At 45.1% G+C, this 14211-nt stretch overlaps 1 protein-coding gene across 3 annotated transcripts in view; it reads right to left on the bottom strand.

Moving 5' to 3' along the window:
- Positions 1 to 12719, bottom strand: part of GCLC (glutamate-cysteine ligase catalytic subunit) — a 34055-nt gene extending 21336 nt beyond the window's left edge. Inside the window, exons 1-2 of one of the 3 annotated variants that reach the window (XM_075145234.1) lie at positions 12439 to 12596; positions 10517 to 10667 (exon numbers count right to left, since the gene is read on the bottom strand). Coding sequence is in view for 2 of the 3 variants with exons in the window: in XM_075145233.1 (XP_075001334.1) it covers positions 12439 to 12588 (150 nt within the window). In the remaining variant the exon portion in view is untranslated. Of the gene's footprint in view, positions 1 to 10516; positions 10668 to 12438 lie in introns of all 3 variants that reach the window. The other 2 variants (XM_075145233.1, XM_075145231.1) reach the window with 2 other exon arrangements.
- Positions 12720 to 14211: the final 1492 nt, after the last annotated feature.

The following is a 14211-nucleotide window of genomic DNA, read 5'->3' on the forward strand; positions in this document are numbered from 1 at the left end:
GCGCTGTTCTAGGAAGTGTGAAAGACAAAACAGCCCCCAAGTGCGATGTGTCACCCGCCACGTAAAAGCAGAAGTCGTACATGGAAATGCATCACAAGGGTATTGGCTTTGAAAACCCCCGGCTGGACCGGCAGTGATACGCAGAGCCTTTTGTTGGAGGCTCTCAAACCGCTGCCTCTGAGATTTTCACAACTCCACCAACCTGTAGTTAAAACTCCAGACTGCACTTCCACAGCTAAACTTGTCAGAGGTTTTGCACCGTGCTCCTCAGTTTTGTTTTCTGACGCTGCCTAGAGCCGCATCCACTGGTACTTACCAAACACCACTGTTTCAGCCCCAGCAGTTCAGATTCACGCGAGATGCTGATGTTAAAGTTGCAGTATACCAAATCATAAAACTTTATTTTGTACAGAAGTCTGATGCGTATAGCAAGACAGCTTGCCAAAACACAGGGAACTTGTGAAGTGTTTCCCAGCACACTGTAAATGGATTTGTGGCCTTCGTGTTCTTTGGTTGCTTCAGTGTTCATGGAAGAGTTATTGCTAGCTACTGTGACAACAAATATAATCCGCTATTGGGATTTGCGATTAAATCACAAGCAGCATTATCCAAGAGTGTTTGTAATTCTACAGAATCTGATTAGACACAACCTCTGGAGGGTCTCATTCAGCAATTACACGTGTTCTCTATATTTTGTAAGATCAAATTTTAATACTCTCAAGAAAAAGAATGATTTCTAGTTTCTGTGCAAGACAGCTTTTTTTTGTGTGGTGTATTTTGTGGTTTGTGTGTATTATGCCACAATAATCTACTTGAGAGAACTATAGACTATAGTCAACCAGAATGCACTCGAGCACTGATTTAGTTATTATCTAGTACCAGTCTCTCCAATGACACTTCACCCACAATTACTGGCAATAAAAAGGGACTTGTCTCACGCCTTCCAGTTTTCCCTACCATGTCCAACATCATCTCCTCCTGCTTTGGAAAAGCATCACCCTCAGCTGGACCCAGCCTAAACTAGAGGAGGTACGCAGGCACACAGTCCTCCGAGTCATACAGATGGACACGTGAATGGGCATCAAGCCCACCGCACACCTGGCCTCCCACCACACCAGTGGGCTGGTAGCAGAAGGGAGGGCAAAGGAACTGCAGCTGCCTTCGAGAGACCCCAAAGCTGGGCACGTGTCCACCATTACATGAATATGTTACTATGATTAGCCTCCTGTCTTAAAAATCCCTCTCCAAATATAACTGCAATGAGCTGGTGGTGTGAACACTGTACTTCTCTATAAACGGTATTACAGGTTTCATGAAAGGAAGTAAGCTGAAAGCATAAAGAAACATTAAGCCAAGAAGGCAAAACCAAAGAAAGCAAAATGTTTCATAATCTGAGTGCAGTACTGAATATATTGCTTTTATGCATTTAGCTTTAGAAACAACTACTACTCTTGCCTCCGGAAACATTGACTAAAATCTTCAAAGCTGTCTTAACACAGAGAAGATCTGCCATTAATTTTAATGAGAAAAGATGGCTGCCAACAATTCCAAGTAACCCACAGAGCATCTTGCCAACAGAGGGACTGACTGAATGGGCATCCTTAAAGAATTTAATTTAAGCTCATCAAAAGACTTCGCCTACAGCTAAAAAGAGAGAAACAAATTCAGAGTTCACACATTTTTACACTTAACTTCAGCTCATCATTCACAGACTTCTCACATGTTTTCTATCCACAATAAAGTTCAGAGAATTGCAGCCAAGCTGAAAGCATCAGCACGCCTGGCAGAGCTTCGAGTCCGAAAGCCAAATGTGTGGGGTTTCACCCAATATTCATAATTCATCATTTTGCCAAGCTCTTTAGGGTTCACTTTTCTCTCTAATTTTAACTAGTCTCCCTAGCAAGCAGCAAAATACACGTCAGGTCACATAACTGATGCAGATGGCTGACAAGCAGCCTTGCTAAGAGCCTGCTAGGAAAGCGCACCCTGCCATGGTAAGAAAGGCGGCCACTTTGGACCCGCGTGCCCATCCAGTGCTCCCACCCTGCAGCAAACCCTACGCATCTCTATCCTCCGGCTGGCATGTGCTGCAAGGCTGTCGAGGACAAGAGGTGGCCTCCCAGCTTCTCCCTGCAGGCAGACACACACAGCACTGCTTCAGTGGATGAACCTCTCCCACGAGCCCAGGTCCGTCTGGCTTGCAGAAGTGCTGTGGCACCTTACCAGGAGAAAGAACAACAGCTGGGCCAGCAAGGTTGCAAAGCAAAAGCTGTAAATACACACACACACACAGAGAGCAAGCCTAAAAAAATCAAAGTTAAACACATTAAAAAACCAAATAAATTCTCAGTTAAAGCAAATAATCTGAGTATAAGAGATCTACCCATGAGCCAGCTCAAAGAAAAACTATTCTTTACAGGCTTCCTTCCTCTCAACTACTGATTTGAAACGTACTGCATCTACAGAGTACTTCCACACCAGCTCCGCTCCACTGCCGTATCTTCTAGGGAAGGAGTATGCACCGTTAGCTTGCTGGCAGGACAGCACCCAGAATGGCGTTACTTCACTTGTCACGATTATTTCTCATAGTCGGCTACCAAGGAAATTTCAGGCTTTTGAAATTAAGCCAAACAGCTGTGCTGGACCTACCCGGTGGCAAAGTGAAAGATGATCGTTCTCTGGAAATGGGTAAGCGTGTCTGAAATTGTGTTTGAATGCCTGAGTTATTTGACCATAATCACACATATTATTTCTGCATAAAGCACACTACTTAAAAATGAAGAAATATCAGTCAAGCGACTCTTCAACAATTCTATGAAACAAGAAGAACGGAAGTCAACGCGCATTCCACACAGTATCACTGACCAAATACTTGCCTTGGCAGTGGTCTGCTTTCTAATATCAAAACCCCTTCTCGCACACTCAATTTAACACCACCATGCTAGTACACTGGGAACAAAACCTATCTAGTAGTTGAGAGTAAAGCCTCTGCTCCACAGTTAATGTTAAAAAATCTTTTTAACATTCAAAGTATCTGCCACAGGTATTTCTGCATATGAAAACTCAAGTAAGCATACAGTCTGGACTTTGGTAAGCTCAGAAGTAAGGTGTGAGAAGATTATATAATAGAGGAAAATAGTTTAAGAAGAATGATCTGAAGAGCAGCTTTTTTGAGAAGAAAGCAATGCAAGTCTGTATGCTCTCCACCTGTGAAAAACAGTTCCCTGCATTTGCCTTTTACCACACTCCTGATCATCTATCTCAGCTGCGGATGCCCCATCATTGCGAGCATTGAAGGTCAGTCTGGATGGGTCTTTGAGCAACCTGATCTAGCAGATGTCCCTGCCCACGGCAGGGGGGTTGGACTATTGGACTAGATGATTTTGAAGGTCCTTTCCAACCCAAACCATTCTGTGATTCTAAAAAAGCCTGATCACAGGTGACTCATGGACCACTGCTGTTCCTCAAGGACAATCTTATCAACAGTTTCTTTCTCCTTCCACTCAGCAACTATTGCCACATGTACTTGGAGCAATTGTCAGCAGTCTCCTCATATGTGCCTTCCCCTAAGCTTGGAGCTTTAAGAGAAATTGGAAATTTTTCCTGAACACCCAATGAGGTCTCATGGCTTTTGTTTACTATTACCAAAAGCCACAACACTTAATATAAATACTTTCATGGAGTATGCCTCATGTATTTATGTATACAGTAAAAAATAAAATCGAGGTAAACTTTCTTCTCAAGAGCATCAAAGAAACAAAACCTATTTCACTAGTTATTAAGCTCCATTATGGCAAAAAAAAAAATAGTTCCCCCATACATTTATTGGTCAGTTAACGCATCATTAAAATACCATGTATCATTAAAATGACAGTCTACAGGAGAACAAAGTTTTAATAATCTGACTGTTCATTAAAGAACCTCTGCCACAAATTTTCAGCATTAAGATGGAAAAAGCAGATTTTTTCCGTAGGTACACATACTTCCGATGGATGTAGAGCATAATACTCAAGAATTTTTTTTAATGCAGTTATTTTCTCACCACCACTGTGATAAAACATGGAGCCACAGTAATAATTAGTTGGTAACATACCTTAAGGAAAGGTTTACAGGCCCACAAAGGCAAGTTTAAGCCCTGAGGGAGCAAATTTCGGAGGAAAACAAGTCTGGAAGTGCCACAGAGGCTGGTTACCCCACTTCTCACCAGCAAGCCCCCAAACTGCGCGCTGGCACGCGGCAAAGCACTTCCACGCTTATGAGATTACCATGGGTGTTCTCTGCCACAGAAATAATTTCAAAAATCTGCCACAAACAGCAAAACTAAGTTACAAATATACTTTCCCAAACACTTAATTTTGATCAAGCAGATTGGAAGTGGCCAATCCAACAAACAAAGCACCGTCTCCAGCTCTATATGAAACCGACTCACAGAAACCATGCCCTAAAAACAAAACACAACTGATGTTTTAAATTACATTGACAATAAGCAAAAAATGAAGAACTTCTACGCCGCATTAAAGACAACCATAGATAAAGAAAACGAAGAGGATGCAGGGGCTCTCATCTCAGCCAACACAGCCAGCCTCAGCTAAGTGCTCCTGCCTGTTCCCCCTCCCACTTGCCGACATCAGGGCTACAGATTTTTTTCTTCTGCACATGACACAACGTGACTAGAGGATGTCCTGTGCTGCACATACCACAAACCAGGAAGCTTAGTTTATTGAAAACTAAAATCTAGAGGTTATAACCATTTGCATGCTTCTGAAGAACAAGATGGGGCTCATTAGAGAACAAAGCGTCTCTTCTTTGACTGCTGTACTATGTAACATCTGAAGTTAAAACTATTAAAAAAAGAATTTTAGATTTCTGCAAAGACAGCTTTAAGACACTCACTTACGAATTTTTAGATTTAAAACAGAAAAGAACAAGGTTTTCTTGGCACAGCTATATTTTCTATTCCACACAGGCTAGATGTTTTTATGGACTAGTACAAGACCATTTATTCAACTGTGAAACAAGATGCTGCAAGCTTCTAAGTAGCCTCTTGCATCAGAAAGCAAGAAGGGAAAAAAAAAACACACACAACCAGGCAACATCAACAACAAAATCTTGCCTGTACTCATCCTTCCGACTCACCCTTTCTCATACTTTTACCTAAAATAAGGCATCTGCACAGCAAGAAGAGGAAGTCCTGTGGCAAAAGAGGAATTACAATAGACAATAATCCCATGACAAGACCACAGCAATTCACTTGACATCCACAGAAGGAAGTTCACTGTGAACAAGAGTATTCCTCTATTAGAAATATACAAACAGCAGATATTTTAAGCTTCTCCTACTAAGATCTGAGATTGGGAAGGAGGAAATCAATGCATACCGTGGGGGCTGGTCACTATTTATGACAAATTGCAGCTTGTTTAGGAAAAAAAAAACCCAACAAAAAAAACCCCTCCAAACTGGTTTCTATGAATTGCAAAATTAGCTTTTGAAAAAGCATCTCACTATAAACTACAGCAAGTCCTGCACTGTCACATGCACAATGCATCCAGTGGCAAAGCTCACAGGTAAGTCAGCGCTGCTGCACTTCAACCTATATGTATCTTATCACCCGGCCACAGAAGAACTGAACAGGAGGGAGCTGAAGCGAAACAGTCAGTCATCAGGGAGGTTAACACATCATGCATGTTTTGAGAGCTAGAGGGTTTAAATGTAATTCATTTAGGCTCTGCTTGACACGAGGATTAAAGCCAGGCAGGAAACAGTAGTTTCATGACCGTCAGTCAAAGCACCCAGGGAAGGAATAAACACGGAGACTCTTCAAGGGCACCTATCTTGTTCAAGCCAAGATTTAAGGAGTTATATCTGCATGCATTAGTGTACTCATTTTAGAGGTTGCATATATACACTCAAGGCTGTCAAGAAGCGTAAGCTGATGCATTAACATCATACCTTCAGCCCCTGCCCCAGAAACGCCTCTATGATAAATAGCAGGTGCAGCTACAAAACGTATTAAGCAAGCACTAAATCTATTTGTAAACAAATAATGCCACTGTCCCTTTATTTAGCCAAATAAAGCTCTGAGAGAAAGGATGAACAAGCAGACACGTGACAAATAACCAAATCATTCATGAGCGCTGCCTCCCCCCATGCAGCAAGCAGGCAAATACATTGATTAAGACAGCTCCCATTCAGATGCATCCACACATGCCGTGTTTGGCAGGGGGCCATCATGAGGAATTTCTGCATGAAAGAAACTCAAAAACGCATTCTGTTTGGGGAATTTTGCTGGGGGAGGGAGGGGGGACTAAAAGTGATTGTCTTAAAATGACAAGAGGTCAAATGTAAAAAACAATTTTGTAAGACTTAAGGCTACATTAGCTTTATTATAAGCATGAGATTCCTCAGCAAAAGCTTCAAAACAAAAGCAATTTCTGCACACCGGTATGTTGCAGCAGTTTGTACAAAGAGAGAATGTGAGATCATCATAATATTGACGATGAGTCTGTACAATGACTTGGCTGAATTTATTGACAGCCAGGAAAATACAACAACTGGTTTTTGTGATTCTGTTTCATTTATAACTTACACAGTGAAAAGCTAGTTAGAAAGTTTCAGATGACCATTAAAGAAACCCCACGAGTTACTCTACAATTACCTAAGTGGTTTGAATAGAGGGACATACATCTTGCAGCATGTGGAGTTTAAAGAAACAATAATAAATTGTCTATTCTTGTCGTCCATGTAACTGTCTATCTTGGCTTCAAAGCTATCACGTTGCATCTTGTTCCACAGGACATCTAGGCTTTGTAAAATATGTAATTATCTTAAAAGGATATGTGCTGCTTTTCTGTTTCATTAAGTTAGCCAAATTTCTTGTAAAATGAGAAAAGAAACCACCTTTCCTGTACACCATGATGCTCTCTGAAACTACTGCTTCTTTTATCAGTCACAGTCCTTTCTTATCTCTATTTGAACATTTCTGTGTGCACGTGTGTGTCTCTCACCAAGCCTCACTGTCGTCTTTAGCAAAGAGATGACCAAAACTTCGTCTGTCTATTTTAGGGATAGTAGCTGTACTTATTTCATGCAGCCGGTGAGCTAGATTCACCCCTGTTAAAAAATGCCCTAGACATTGTTCCTGGTTTTAAATGGGTGACAGACAAACAGGAGCCCCAAACTGCACGCATCTGAACCCAAATCCATTTCCTTAAGATGTAGCAATTATTTTACTAGTTTGAGGTTCTGCAGACTGTAATGCAACATCACTGATCATATCATTTACACATTGCTACTGCTCTGGAAAAAAAACAAAACCATACAGGCTGCAAACTGCAGCAAAGACATTAATGCATAGCTAGGTCCCTGGGAAGAATCATTCAAAAGGAAAAGCAGCTCTTTTCACAGCCCAGCCTTTCACTAGGAAAACGGAGAAAGCTTTAAAGAGAGTCATGTATCTGCTAATAAGGCAACACCTTGGGGACATTCTGGTATGAAACTTCTGGCCTTTCTTCTTGCAGCACCTGAGAAGGGCTGCTTCACTTCTTGCACGAGCAAGTGCTGAGCAGCAAATGTTCATTTTAGTTCTCATTTAACTTATTTACAAGGTATAATTAAAAAAACTAATAGATAAGGAGGGGAATGAATCAAAAGTACACAAGACCAAAAGAAGGCTAAAAACAGACTGAGAAAGAGATAACATGCAGAAAAAAAAAACCAAAACAGAATTAAGTCAGGAAGACTTCAACTTGTAAGCAGTGCGGTGGCACATTTTTCATGCTGCCTCATACAATTCATTATCAAATCTATTTTAAAGGCCTCCAATTTCACTTCAAGTTTCCATGAAGAAAACAACTTTCTAAAAGCTGAAGATGCTTACTGTGTGCTACGTCCCAACACTGACAGGAACAAGACTTATACACAACAAAAGGGTCATTACGTCCAATTTCACTAAACAAGGCTGGGCAAGTCAGATTGCCATTTCATTCATATATACTTTCAAATAAACTGTCATGTTTTGCCCATGCTTGCTTTCTATACCCCTCTTTCTGAGTGGATCTCCCTCCAGCACACCTTTCTTGGCATTTTCATATGCTGAAGCAGCTCCTCCTTACTCTTTACTGTTTCTTTGTCCCTGTCAATTTTCCTTTTCCAACTCTTCTTGCTTATATTGTTTCTTTCCAGTTCAGATAGCTGTTCAACCTGTCCCATTTAGCAGCAAAACAGACTGCAGAAGACAAGTATTACATGCATGTATCAATACATATGTATAATGCAGTTATGCACGAAGTGCCGTGATTCGTACACTCATGTGCACGCTCAGCACAAAGCCATGGCAGTGACCCCAGCCAAGGGCCAGCCATTCCTCTTGTCTGATCAGAGCGTCCGCATTAAGCTGCAAAGTGAAATTTAAGCAACATCCGTCAGCTAGAGGAATGCAATCAGCAGACGAGAGGTACTGAACAGCACAGGAGAGAGATTTGTGTGACAAAAGCTGGGAAGCAGCAGAATAGGCTTTGCCTTACTCTCAAAAACCCTTTCAACTCTTTTGGTACCACTAACATCTGCCAAGCTGCACAAACTAATTGTTTCATGTAGTACCTACTAACTCTACTTTTAAAGTAGAGTTTTAAACCTGAAGTACTGAAAAGTTGCAAGTTTTTGCATCTGCTGCACCAAAAAAAAATAAACTTAATGACCACTACTCCGCAAACCCAGAGAAGCATACATTGTTAGATGGGAGAGAAGATGAAAACACAAGGAGACCGTGAGACCGTACTGGTTAGCATGACGGGGTCTCGTCAGCAGATCTAATTGTTGCCCAACTTTTGTGGGCATTAAGGCAACGATAATAAGGAGGGGTTTGATGAGGGATAATGAGATAGTTCAGTGTTTTGTATTTTCCACAGTCAGGAGAAGCCAAGCATAAACAGGGAGGCCAACTGGCAGTTTTAAATGAGGCAGAAAGATGATTAAGAGGCAATGGACCTTTACCTGCAAATGCAGATTCAAAGAGACTTTTAGAAAGATTTTTTTTTAAGCAAGTTTTATTCTCTGTTACGCTCACATTTGTAGGCCTTTTTCTTTTTACCATTGCAAAGGCTTCATGGTTGTGAAAAACAGCGTAAAAAAAGCACTGCCCCCAAGAGAGACAACAGCTGTTTGGTAAACCCCTTGGGTCTACTAACCCTGCAAGCAAGAAGATAGCTGACTTTTCAAGAGGCAGCAGAACCAGTGTTTCGACCTTTCTAGCTCCTTACTCAGGGGAGGATGAGAGCACTAGGGAACACTATCCTGCCATGCAAGTTGTGATGCTGCCTCACCTCCTTCAGAACAAATGCCACCATCCTACTCCGTTAGTACTTAGCCTCAACACTTCTGTCTGGCACCCAAGAAACAGAAAGCATATGACGATTCCCCAGTTTCATACCCTGGGACCACAGGGAATGGAGTCCCTAGAAGGTTACAAACACCCCAAAGGACCACTCCAACTCTGTTGGAGTCTTACAACACACACTGCAAAGTAGAGTCTGGTTGAAAACATATCCAATGCAAAGGCTGGTTCTATACTCACGAGCAAACACAGGATTTCTTTTTCAAAATGGCATCAGCTAAATGGGGACAATCTTGAAAGTATTCACATGTCTGCCCTGAAGGACAAACTCAGTATATGCTAAGAAAGTTGTTTTTTCCTCATAAGCATTCCTTAAAAATGAAGTTAAAAAAAAAAATACATCTTTCGCCAAACTCTCTCAGAAACATCTCTCAAACACAAAAGTAATTTTGTTTGTTCTGATTTCATCTCTACCATTATGTGAGGGCTGTCATCTTCATTCTTGATTTCTATCTTCAAAAGGTTTTTAAAACAATAAAACACCCTCAGGCTATGACTTCATAAATGAAGGTCAAAGTGCACAAAAGGCTTTTTATGACAATTGTCCAATTAGTCAGTTGAGTCATCTAAGCTGCATGTAAATGTGGCGCCACTTTCTAATAACTTTTGAGAGGAAAAACGGAAAACAAATTTACTGCTTTCCCTACTAGTCTATCTACAGCACAGCTGAAATAAGTTATGGAGACAGGTATGTTTTTGTGTTTACACAACAAGAGCAGACCAGCAACAAGTATCTGGTACATTAACACACTCCTAAATGCTGTGTTATGTAAAAAAAAAAAAAATTGCATAATACACTAGAATAAAGATAAATTGCCACACCTGAGTTTATTACCATTTGCTCAAATCAGAGGTAGATGATGAAATGGGTTACCCGACCTTCTCTGAATGTTCACAGGCATTTCCAATACAGCTCTTACCTCCTTATCAGAATCATGGCTGTAATCATACCGCTCTTAAAATTCTGCCTCTTGCCACACTGGGCATGACAGAAGAAAACTGTGAATCTCCTTAAACATAACACACCACCATTTACCAAGCATAAATACTTTCTTCAGTACGGTCCCCACGCCAAAGGAAGAACAAGGCTCCTGGGGCGCAGTCTCACCGTACAGCTAAGCTTACCAAGCGACTAGCTGCGGGTGCTGCAGGGGCTGGTTCTGCTCGCCCCTTTCCTCCACATGCTCCTGCTACTTTCCTCACATGAAGCAGAACTTGTTGGATCTTGCAGTGAAACAGCGGAAGCTCTGCTGAGAAAACGATCCACCCTAGAAAACTGAATGGGAGAAGAGTTTTCTGCTGGGTTAACTTCTTGACCTCACGTAGCCAGTAACAATACAAGGAAGGCAGAAGAAACATGAGCCTAGAGCAAGGGGAGGGAAGCTGAACCAGCTGGCTAGCGGATCAACCTTAGCTATCTTGTGAAATCTCACCCTGAGAAAGCAAGGACGACTAAAATGTAACACCCACTGAAAAATGAGTACCCTTAAAGATTAATGAGAAAACCCTCAAGCTAAGTCTCAGAGGAACAGGGAGACTCCGCTCTGTCTATATTCCTGAACTTAAGACTGTTCTTAAGACTAACTCTTCTGTCAGCATAACTTCAGTCATACAAGAGATGTAGGAACACAGAGACATCGGACATGTAGATATAAGTATATTTAAATTTCCTGAGTCCACACCACCCTGGCTGCAAAACCCTGGGGTGTGGACTAGACATGCTGGCAGCATCATTCCCTTCACTGGACAGATTTTAGTAGCCAAGCCCCCACTCACTCCTCTTGAAAGCAGTTCCTGTGCTGCGATGCTTGCCTTGCTCAGTTATGTGAAGTATGACAGCAATTCCTTAAAAGAACAACAGATTTTAAGAGACAAGGTCTCTCAATGTGCACAAGGAGAACAGCATTTTCCTCTGGCAAAGAGCATCTGTGAACAGCTACTGTTACCACCTGGGTAAAGTTTTCTCACAAACACCTTTGCCGTTCAGAAAGGAAACGGAGCACGAGACGGAGATGCGATGGCCAAGCCCCCACATTGCTCGTTTTGTACTCTGCTCCTCCAACTTCTCTGCAGTCACATCACACACACCTCCAAGTGACAAACGCTGGACCACACCAACACCACGATCAAGGATGGCTTCTAGCGCAGCACATGCAAAGCTGCTCCCTGTCTCCAGGGAAAGCCGGGACCCTCGGGAAATCCTACAGATCATTACAGGAGGGAGACTCTGCTCCTCGCAGAGTGCTGTCAGGCTGGGACACAATTCAGCGCAGCTTTGCATGGCCACACACGTAATACCGACAGATAAAGTTTCAGTCCTCGGGCACAAAGCACCTGTAACAAAGTTCAAGTCACAACCCGAGCGATCATCCTCATCCTTGTTGGGAAGGCAGGCTGACTGGTGCCGGACGCCTGGAAGACTCTGGGGTAAAGCAGGGCTCGGCGGGTCCCTCTCCGCAGGGGCAAGCCAGGACCACGCAGAGACCTGGCGCGCCGAGAGAGGGCCGCCACTGCCGAGCCCGCCTGCCCGCCTCCAGCCCCTGCTTCCCCCGCTCCCCTCCCAAAAGCAGATTCTGAGGCCGAGCGGGCGCTACCGCGGAGGGTAGAGGTACACAGGCTTTAATCAGACCTCGCTCCAGAGAAAATAAACAAACTCACGGGAATGAGCAAGTGCGGCAGGCATCACCGCTCCCGGGAGGACACCGCAGCTGCTCAGGCGGGTTTACAGATGCCTGACGGAAGCGCCGAAAGTTGTTTCAGCGTTTAAAAATCACACGGTAATACCGGGGCAAGCGGGCTGCGCAACCGGAGGCGGCGAGTGAGCGAGAGTGTGTGGGGGGGAAACAAAGCCCCGCCGGGCAGACCGAACTTTCCCCTCCCGCCGAGCAACCTCGGCTGAGCGGCCGGACCCGCTCCCGGGCACGGCGGCGGGCAGGGCCCGGGCCGCACCGGAGCGGCGCAGCGCCCACCCCGCCGCCGCGGCACCTGCGCCCGGGTCGTGGAGGCCGCGGCAGGCCGTGCCGGTCCGCGCCGCGCCGGGGTCTCACCTCGTCGCCCCACTTGAGGACGTCCTTGTGGCGGTCGCGCAGGGCGCGGTAGATGTGGAGGAACTGGAGGATGCCGTGCTTCCGCACGTGCTCCGCGTGCCGCCGCGTCTCCTCCCAGCTCAGCGGCGAGCCCTGCGACAGCAGCCCCATGCCGGCCCGCGGCGGAGCGGAGAGCGGCGGCGCCGGGAAGGGGAGGAGAGAGGAGGGGAGCGGAGCCTGCGCGGCGCGGCGTGCGCTCTGCGCCGCGGCGGCGGCGGGAGCCGAGCCCGGCGCCACACGTGACGGCGGCGGCGCGTCAGGCCGTGACTCAGCACTTTCCGCCGGCAGGCCCCGCCCGCCGGCCGGGGTCGCTGCGGGAGGGCTGAGGCCCTGCCTGGCGGTGGGGCGGGGCCGGAGCTGCGGCGGCGGCGGGTCCCCCTCGGCGGCCCCGGGAGCTGGCGGGGAAGGAAGCGCCGCTGGAAAAGCAAACGGCGGGGAAAGGGCGGCTCCGCCGGCGCGTGTGTGTGCGAGCGGCGCTGCCCCGTTACTTCCCCGCAGCACGCCCCAAACACAGCGGGGAGGAGGCGTCCCTTTCCTGCGGAAGGCCCGCTGAAATGGCGGCGGGAGAATGTCCTCCTCGGCCCCGAGTCCAGCCCCCTCCGCGTCCCCGGGCGTGGGAGCAGAGGGGCGGCCGCGGGCGTCGCGCCTGCTGGCCTGGCTGGGCTGGTGTTCCTGGTGGAAAGGCACCCTTGGTGACAAAGGTGTGACAAAAGTGCCCGGATAAAGGTCCTAACTGAAAGGCCCTAGAGCGTGGAGGCTGGAGTGGGAGCTGTTGTGTATTTATTATAGATTAGAGCGCACATCTCAAAAAAATGAGATGCCGGTGGATGCTTTGAGTGGGTGGGGTGAGGCTCCAGAGGGACGCACCTCGCCTCCCCGGGACGTGTCTGCGCGGGCGGTGGAGCCCGCATCCTGCTGTGCCAGGAAAAGGCCCAGCTAATGAAGATGTTAAAAATGAGTTAGTTACCTGGGAATTGTCCTGGAGGGAATCGGAACAGCATTCATCTCGGGAAAGAGGGAGCAGGGGCGTGTCATGGTGCGTATTTCATCTTTGATACGAAATAGAAGGAAGGCCTATCAGTGCTACTTAAAGTGTTTTCTAAACGAAGAGACAAAAATGAGGAACTGAACGTTAATGTGAAGAGAAAGGCTCTCACTTCTGAGAAGCTGAAATTCATTATGCCTGGACCCTCGTTTTCATTACATTCACAGCTCTTTCTTCGTAGGCCTCTGGGACAAGCACGGCTGGTATGCAGTAGGATTGCATAGCTAAGGGTTTGAGAATTATTAGAATATTTAAATTGTGGTATAGCCCACTAATGGATGAACTGTATTATTAGGTATTTCATTAACTGGCTGACTATACTGACAAGAACTGGCTAACTGACTTTCTTCCAGGATATGAGGTGCCTCAAGGATAGGACAAGCTCCCAACACATTAGAATAATAAATCTAAAATGCATTAGTGGAAAATATCAAATATTAAACTAAAACCACTCAATAGTAAAATGTGTTACATCTTGGTTATTTTTTTAATGACCTAAGTTTGTACATGAAGGGCAGCATTGACGGAATAAGAACAAGCAGTGACCATTATAATAAAAATTACAAACATTTAATTTATAATGTGCTGTTTTTAGGGGCTCATGACTTTTTTAAAACTCATGTTTTTGGCTGAAATTGTAATGGCTAATCTAACTGGAAGCAATGCTGCTGTTGGTACTGTTGTAGATC

The sequence above is a fragment of the Calonectris borealis genome, chromosome 3, assembly GCF_964195595.1.
Source record: "Calonectris borealis chromosome 3, bCalBor7.hap1.2, whole genome shotgun sequence".
In the NCBI taxonomy this organism is placed as follows: Eukaryota; Metazoa; Chordata; class Aves; order Procellariiformes; family Procellariidae; genus Calonectris; species Calonectris borealis.